Source organism: Sorex araneus, chromosome 2, assembly GCF_027595985.1.
Source record: "Sorex araneus isolate mSorAra2 chromosome 2, mSorAra2.pri, whole genome shotgun sequence".
Lineage (NCBI taxonomy): Eukaryota > Metazoa > Chordata > Mammalia > Eulipotyphla > Soricidae > Sorex > Sorex araneus.
The window spans coordinates 234,873,772-234,882,870 of NC_073303.1; the positions used below are offsets into that span (position 1 = coordinate 234,873,772).

Consider the following 9,099-nt stretch of genomic DNA (forward strand, 5'->3'; position numbering starts at 1 on the left):
TCACCCGAGGAAAACTCGCGTGAGCCCGTGACGCCACTTCCACTTCCGGCCGCCGGGGCCCCTTAAAGGGCCCTGCCCGCTTCGCTAACAAAGAAGCGGCCGTGAGCGCGCGTGGTGCGGGGGCTCGTTTAAGCCCCCGGGGTTGCTCCAGCGACCAGGACCTGGAGTGGGCGTGGTTATGGGCGTGGGAGGCGTGGCCGCGAGGCTGGACCGCCCCCACGCCGAGCGGGCGCTAAGATGCAGAGGATGCGCGTGTCCGCGCGGGGGTTCTTCCTCGCGTCCCCCTTTCCACCTGTTCAGGAGGGAAATGTGCCGGAGCGAGGCTCCCCCAGGTTCTTAGAGCCCCGCCAGCGAGGTTCGCGTCTTGGAAAAGGGGGCGCGTCCTTTTGCAATGTGCGTTAGACCCCACTGCACGTTTCATTTCTCCACCCCTCCTTCCCTTTTTCTCTCTTTAAAATCTTAATTTTTTTTAATTGAATCACGGTGAGATATACACTTACATAGTTGTTCATGGTTGGGTTTCAGGCATACGATGCTCCAACACCCGTCTCTTCACATTTCCCACCACTGAGTCCTTGGTTAGCCTCCCGCCCTCTCTTTTTTTTTTCCTTAGTAAAAATTTACCCCGGCTGGCCTCCTAGCTGAACGGGGAGCCGCTGATGTCTTTGTGTTGCAAACATCCCTTTCTCGAGTTGCCTTTGGCAACTCTCCGCAGCATCCTGCAAAAGCGGTGAACTCATTCAGAGTCTCCCAAGCGTGTCCCCAAGAGTGAGCGGATCCTTCAAGCATCAGGTCCCCTGGCCGCGGGCTCTGTGTCTCCCCTGTCCTCTTCCAGTCTCTGGTGAGGAGTTCAGGGGGCATGGGCTGGAGAGATCCTGCAGCAGGAATGGCGCTTACCTTGCAGGTGACCAACCCAAGTTCCATCCTGGGCACCCCATACTGGCCCCCTGATAACCGCCAGGAATAATTCCTGAATGCAGAGCCAGGAGTAACCCTTGAGCATCACTGGGTGTGATTCCCAAAACTAAATAAATAAATAAATAGAAAAAGAATAAAGGAGCTCAGAAGCAGAGGCAGAAAACGGGCACATTTTTCTTATAAGAGTTTCCAGGTCATTGCTCCTTCCCGCCTTTCCCCCCCTCCCACTGACTGTGCTCAGAGCTTATGGGGTTTTGGGGACCGAACCAGCGTGGGCAGCGTGCAAGGCCAGCAGCGCTCTCGCCGCGCTCTCTCCAGCTCTTCACCTTTGTTTCCTCAGGAATTCTACCGCTTAAAGGCTAAGCAGGCTGTATCTCAGGCGTTCGGGTGTGAGTGCTTAGAGACTTGTGGGGGGGGGGCGGGGAAAGGCTGAGGTCTCTAACCTCTTCGCGTGCTCCAAAGGCGGGCTGGCCAAAATGTTACCAGTTTTCAGCCTGGGGGCAGTCCTCTGCGGGGCGCACATTCCTTTCTCTTGCAGAGCACTGCACAATTTCCAGTGGAGCATTGAGACAGCTGGTGCTCCACTGGAAATTGGGGGAAGTCTGTGTTTCACAAGCATGTGACTGCACACCCCCACCCCCACTCCCAGTTCATGGAGAGCACCGGGTTCTCTGGAAGTACCGCTTCCCAGGAGCCAGCCTGAAACGTACTCAAGATGTTTGCAAGGAGCGCATTCTTCCACTAGAGGTCACTGCACCCCTTTATATACGCCTCTTTCCCAGGACCTGGCTTTGTCTGATTCTGTCTCTGTCTCTGTCTCAGTCTATTTCTCTTCTCTCCTTTCTTTTTTTTTTTTTTGATATTTGATATTTTTGATATTTGAGTAAGACCCAGCGATGTCCAGGTGTTACTCTTGGCTCTTCATTCAGGAATTAGTCTTGGCAGTGCTGGGGGGACCCCATGGGATGCCAGGGATCGAACTCGGGTTGGCTGTGTGCAAGGCAAATGCCCTAACTGTTGTACTATCACTCCGAACCCTCTTTCCTCCTTTCTTATTTTCTTGCTTTCTTCTTGGCTTTTGGGTTGCACCCATCGGTGCTCCAGGGTGACTCCTGGGTCTGTGCTCAGGGATCAGCCCTGGTGCTGCTTCAGGACCACATGGAATGACTGGATGGAACCTGGGTGCAAGACGAAGACCCTCCCGCTGTGCTATTGATTCACTCCCCTCTCTTTTTTTCTTTTTCTTTGGGGGGAGGCACACTAGTGATGCTCAGGGGTAACTCCTGGCTCTGTGCTCAGGGATCTCGCCTGGCGGGCTCCGGGGACTCTGTGGGGTGCCGGGTATCAAACCCAGGTTGACCATGTGCAAGGAAAATGCTCTTCCAGCTGCCCTATTTCTTAGACCCTCTCTTTTCATTCTCTCTCATCCTCCCTGCCTTCCTCCCTCCCTGAAGGGCAGGCCCAAGGGAACCTGAGTGAAGGGAGCTCCCGGGAAAAGCTGGACAAGATTGGATGCCCACACAGGGGGACTGCAGTAAAGCGAGACACTTACAGGAAGCATCTGGCCCACTGCCAGGCGCCAACCTCACCCCTCCGAGCCCTGTGTGTGCAGGACCCCCTCTGCAAGAGCCCTTTCCCCAGCCCTAGAAAAAGCCACTAGACTTTGCATTCTCTTGGGGTGCCCTCCTGGCTGTCTGCTCTAATCAACTTTTGCTTTCATACCCGGAGTCTGGTTACTGGTGGTCCGAACTTTATGCTCCGTCCTTCTTTTTCTCCTACCCTCCTTTTCCTTTTTCTTTCCTTCTTCTTTTCCTTCTTCCTTTTTCCTTCTTCCTTTCTTCTCTTCCTTCCCGCCCTTCGTTCCTTCCTCCTTTCCTCCCTCTCTTGCTCCCTCTCTCCCCTTCCTTCCTTCCATCCTTCTTCCTTCATTCTCTCCCTCCCTCCTTCCTTCCTGTCCTTTTCCCTTCCTCCTCTCTCCATCCTCCTTCCTCCATCATCCCTCTCTCCTTCCTTCCTTCTACCTCTTCCCTCTCTCCTTCCTTCCTTCTCCCTTCCTCCACCCTCTCTCCCACTTTCTTTCTCCCTCCCTCCTCCCTCCTTCCCTCCTTCCCTTCTTTCTTCCTTCCTTCCTCCCTCCTTTCTTCCTCTTTGTTTTGGGCCATACCTGGCAATGCTCAGGTGTGTGAGCACTGCAGGGTGCTCCATAACTCCAGCTCCATAACTTTTTAAATTAATGACTTTATGTTTGGGCATAAACATGCTTCCGTCTTCTCCTTCTCCTCCTCCTCCTCCTCCTCTTCCTCCTCCTCCTCCTCCTCCTCCTTTTTTGCTTTTTGGGTCACACAGGCAATTCACAGGGGCTACTCCTGGCTCTGCACTCAGGAATTATTCCTGGCGGTGCTCGGGGACCCTATGGGATGCTGGGACTCGAACCCGGGTTGGCCACGTGCAAGGCAAACGCCCTACCCGCTGTGTTATCACTCCAGTCCCTTTTGTATTCTTTTGTTTTGCTTTGTTTTTATTTTGGGGCCACACCTGGTGATGCTCAGGGCTGACTCCTGGCTCTGCACCCAGGGATTGCTCCCGTTCATGCTCAGGGGACCCTATGGGACGCCGGGGATTGAACCAGGGTCAGCCACGTGCCAGGCAAATGCCCTCCCCGCTATGCTATCCCTTGGGCCCCAACTTCCATGTTCTTTTCCGATATAACCCACCTCCGGTGACCCTTCAGACAGGACTGTTCTCTAGGATGTGAGGCCGCCCGTTTCCCCGGTCTGCTGACCTGTAGTTCATAAAACTCTTTCACTCCCACACCCTGGCCTCTCAGTTCACTGTTTCCACAGAATGACAGTGGAACTGGGTCATATAATTCACATTCTTCCTCATCACCACCCCACCTCCCAGTATATAAGGAAATGATGATAGTAACACTTCATTTTCATTAGGGGGCCACCAGGGCAGAGCTCAGGGACTACTCCCAGCTCTGTGCTTGAGGGATGCTACCTACGGGTTTGGGGGACCATGTATTACTGAGGCTCCTGTATATGACCCCTTGCACTCAGCTGTCTATCCGGCTCAAGCCCTCATTTAAAAAAAATCTTGGGGCCGGAGCAATAGTATAGTAGGTAGGGCATTTGCTTTGCATGAGGCCGACCTGGGTTCAATCCCCAGAATCCCATATGGTCCCCAAGCACTACCAGGAATAATTCCTGAGTTCAGAGCCAGGAGTAACCCCTGAGCATCATTGGGTATGGCCCCCAAACAAAAACAAAAAGAAAAAGCAGTGCTTAGAACTTACTTCTGGCTCTGTCCTCAGGGGTCACTTTGGCAGGGCTTGGGGGACCACAGGGAGTACTGGGCATGGAATCCAGGTCAGCCACAACCAGACAAGTATGCTCCTTGCCATACTCAAGCCTTCAATTTTGTTTTTGTTTTGTGGCCACACCCGGTGGTGCTCAGGAGTTACTCCTGGCTCTGTGCTCAGGGATTACCCCTGGCAGTGCTCAGGGGACCCTAAGGATGCCAGGGATTGAACCTGGGTTGGACATGTGCAAGGAAAATGCCCTCGCTGCTGTACTATTGCTCTGAACCCCCCTGTTTTTTGCTTTTGGGGAGACCATTTGCCTTGCACACAGCTGACCTGGGTTCAATCCCTGGCATCCCATAAGGTCCTCCGAATGCCACCAGGAGTAATTCCTGAGTGCAGAACCAGGAGTAACCCCAGAGCATGGCCGAGTGTTACCCAAAAAGCCCCACAAAACCAAACCAAACCACAGGGACCAGAGTGATAGTCTACTTGGTGGGTTCTTCCCTTGCACTCAACTGACCAGGGTTTGAGTCCCTAGGTCCCCATAGGGTCCCCCCAGCTTGCCAGCAGTGATCCCTGAGCACCGGAATAAGCCCTAAACACAACCAGGTGTGGCCCCAAAACAAACATTAAAATAACAATATTAACCGGTCTTCTAATTTGGTCTTTGGGGAACAAAGACTGTGCCAGCCAAGTTTCTTTTGTGTTAAATTCTGTGCCTGCAGGAAATAATGAGCTCAGAGGGATACGTATTTGTGGAAACCCTTTCTAATGAGCAAACACGAGGAGCAGTAAATATTGCTTCTGTGGAAGGACCCCCCAGAACGTGCCATTTGGAGCCAGATGGTGGTTGGTTGGGTGGTTTGGCTTGGTGACCAATGCTCTTTTCTTTCCTGCCATCTTGGTGACAAGTGGTCAACCCAAACAGGGAGATTTCACCAGGGAGAACATCTTTCTCTCAGCCTGGTGAGTCACGTTCATTCTTAAAAAAAAAAAGAAGAAAAAGGATTTTAAAAAATGGGTTGGGAGAGAAAAAAAATGGGCGCCAGAGAGATAGTACAGTGGGGAAGGCACTTGTCTTGCATGTGGCCAACCCGGGTTCGATCCCCAGCATCCCACATCCCATCCCGTCAGAAGTGATTCCTGAGTGCAGAGCCAGGAGACAGCCCCAAGCATCGCCAAGTGTGACCCAAAAAGAAGAAAAAAAAGAGAAATCCAAAAGAAGGAAAGAAAAAGAATATCAGTCTTAGAGGCAAAGTTAAAAAAAACTTTAAAAAATGAAGAAGGTGGGTCTGGAGAGATAGTACAGAGGTGGAGGGCATTTGTCTTGCACTCAGCCGACCAGGGTTTGATCCTTAGCGTCCCAGAGGGTGCTCTGAGAACCACCAGGAGTGATTCCTGAGAGCAGAGCCAGAAGTAACCACTGATCATTGCCGGGTGTGGCCCAATAAAACACACACACATACACACACACGAAGAAGAATGGGAACATTTGAACATGAACAAACATTTCAATTTATTAGAAAACTCAGAACACTGGTGAATGTTTCTATACCATCTCTTTCACCAGAGTCCTTTTTTGTTTTGTTTTTAGCTGAGCTCAGGGCTTCCCCCTGCCTTTGTTCTCAGGGATCATTCCTAGTGGGGCCTGGAGTATCTAGGGGATGCCAGGGATCAAACCTAGTTTCACCGCATACAAGGCAAGTGCCCTATCTATCCACTAGACTACCTCTCCGACTCAGCAGTGTGAAAATAACTTTTCTTAGTAGATTGTTTTTCTTTAGTTGTAATTCTTTCCTTCTTTTTTTTGTTTTTGTTTTGATTTTTGGGTGGCCATACCTGGCAATGCTCAGGGGTTACTCCTGGCTCTGCACTCAGGAAATATTCCTGGTTGTGCTTGGGGATGCTTAGGGAACCATATGGGATGCTGGGGATTGAACCCAGGTTGGCTGGATTCAAGGCAAGTGTTCTTACCCGCTGTGCTATCGGTCTGGTCCCGGTTGCCAGCAATTTTTTAAAAAAAATTTTATTAGTGAATCACCGTGAGGTACAGTTACAAACTTATGAACTTTCATGTTTGCATTTCGTTTACACCAGCAATTCTTGAGATGTATCTTTTGCAGTCTCATCTCTAAGGCTTGCTGGGCAGTCACATGAAAAGACTGTGTGTATTTTTTTTTTTGCTTTTTGGGTCACACCCAGTGGTGCTCAGGGGTTACTCCTGGCTTTGCACTCAGGAATTGCTCCTGGCAGTGCTTGGGGGACCATATGGGATGCTGGGGATCGAACCCGGGTTGGCCGCGTGCAAGGCAAACGCCCTACCCGCTGTGCTATCGCTCTGGCCCCTGTGTGTATTTTTTTCCATTTTTTAAAATTTTATTCTTTAATTAGTGAATCACCATGAGGGTACAGATACGACTGTGTGTATTTTTACTTGGTGGAGGTCAGAGGGTGCATGCCGGGTGATGATGCTTGGGGTTTTTATCTGGCTCTGAGCTCAAGGATCATTCCCTGTAGTACTTGGGGGATCACGTGGAGTGCCAGGAATGAAGCAGGTTGGCTGCATGCAAGATAAATGCTCTGTCCACTGTACTATTGCTCTGCCCCCTAAAATATATCACTCTTAGGTGGAGAGTGGGGCTGGAGCCTGAAGCCAGAGCTTTCAAGAGATAAACCCTTCAAAGTCAGCATCTGTAGGAGTGATAGCACAGCGGGTAGGGCGTTTGCCTTGCATGCGGCCGACCCGGGTTCAAATCCCAGCATCCCATATGGTCCCCTGAGCACCGCCAGGGGTGATTCCTGAGTGCATGAGCCAGGAGTGACCCCTGTGCATTGCCAGGTGTGACCCAAAAAAAGCAAAAAAAAAATCACATTTGATAGGGGTCGGAGAGTTAGTATAGCCAGTAGGATCTGAGCACAGAGCCAGAATTAAGCCCCGAGCACAGCCGGATGGGGTCTAAGAACAACCCTCCCCCAAATTGCATTCAACTCTGGGCTTCAAAATGCAAATGGCAACATGCCTGTGAAGTCACAATACTATTGATTTTTTTCATGTTGTTGATTGTTTTTGGTGTTTGGGCCACACCCGCTGATGCTCAGGGGTTTCTCCTGGCTCTGCACTCAGGGATTAACTCCTGGAGGTGCTCAGGGGACCATATGGGATGTCAGGGATCAAACCCAGGCCGGCCATGTGCAAAGCAAACGTCCTCTCAGCTGCCCTCTGGCCTGGTTCCTCTCATACCTGTCTCATCAAGATTAATCACATCCATTTTTTTTTCATTCCCAGTCACAGCCACAGCCACATGGGTCCTGAAAATTATTCCCAGATTGCAGAATTTCTTCTCCTGGGATTGTCAAGGGAAGAGGAGCTGCAGCCCCTCCTCTTTGGGGTGTTCCTGTCCATGTATCTCATTACTGTCTTGGGGAACCTGCTCATCATCGTGGCTGTCATCTTTGACCCCCGCCTCCACACCCCCATGTACTTCTTCCTCTCCAACTTGTCCTGGGTGGACATCTGCTTCACCACCACCACCGTTCCCAAGATGCTGGCCAACATCCAGATGCGGAGCCGAGCCATCAGCTATGAAGGCTGCATTTCCCAGATGTACTTTGCCGTCCTCTTGGGCGTGTTGGATGATTTCCTCCTGACGGTGATGGCCTATGACCGCTATGTGGCCATCTGCCACCCCCTGCACTATATGATTATCATGAACCCCCGGCTCTGTGGTCAGCTAGTCCTAGGCTGCTGGCTCATCAGCGCCGTCTATTCCTGGCTGCAAAGCTTCCTGGTGTTGCGACTGTCCTTCTGTACCGAGCTAGAAATCCCCCACTTTTTCTGTGAACTCAATCAGATGGTCCGGCTCGCTTGCTCTGATACGTTCCTGAATGACGTAGTGATGTATTTCGCGACGGGAATTCTGGCTGGCGCTCCGCTAGCCGGGATCGCCTACTCTTACTCTAAGATACTTTCTTCCATTCGCCGGATTCCGTCTCCTCAGGGCAAGTCTAAAGCCTTTTCCACCTGCGCGTCTCACCTCTCTGTGGTCGCTTTGTTTTATTGCACTGTGCTCGGGGTCTATCTGAGCTCCACCGCTGCCCACAGCTCACAGTCCATTGCCGTGGCCTCGGTGCTGTACACGGTGGTCACCCCCATGCTGAACCCCTTCATCTACAGCCTCCGGAACAAGGACATCAAGGCAGCTCTAAAGAGAGCCTTTGGGGTGATGGCGATAAAAGAAGCCTTAGTGTTGGGGGGGAAGACGTGCCTGAAGTTCTGATATATATTTTGTAAGGGGGACCCCCCATCTTCTGATGCTCAGGGCTTACTCCTGGCTGCACTCAAGAATCACTGCTGGGGGCTGGAGCGATAGGATCGCAGGGAGGGTGTTTATCTTGCACGTAGTCGACCCAGGTTCAATCCCCAGCATCCCATAGAGTTCCCTGAACAGCAGTAGGAGTGATTCCTGAGTGCAGAGCCAGGTGTAACCGCTGAGCATTGCTGGGTGTGACCCAAAAAGAAAAAAAAAGAATACTCTGGTTGTGCTTAAGGGACCCTATGAGATGCTGGGGATTGAACTCAGGTCGGCCATGTGCAAGGCAAATGCCCTCCCTGCTGTATGGGCTCTGGCCCCTGAAATTGTTTTTTTTTTTTTTTTTTTGCTTTTTGGGTCACACCCGGCGATGCACAGGGGTTACTGCTGGCTCGTGCACTCAGGAATTTCTCCCGGCGGTGCTCAGGGGACCATATGGGATGTTGGGAATCGAACCCGGGTTGGCCGCATGCAAGGCAAATGCCCTACTCACTGTGCTATCTCTCTAGCCCCTGAATTTTTTTTTTTAATTTGGGGGCACCAGAGAGATAGTAACGAGGATAA

The 9,099-nt window shown here is 51.5% G+C and overlaps 1 protein-coding gene across 1 annotated transcript; it reads left to right on the forward strand.

The window, feature by feature from the left end:
* Positions 1 to 7,527: 7,527 nt before the first annotated feature.
* Positions 7,528 to 8,502, forward strand: LOC129401762 (olfactory receptor 7A17-like). The gene has a single exon (XM_055124615.1). The coding sequence runs from the start codon at positions 7,528 to 7,530 to the stop codon at positions 8,500 to 8,502; it is 975 nt and encodes a 324-aa protein (XP_054980590.1).
* Positions 8,503 to 9,099: the final 597 nt, after the last annotated feature.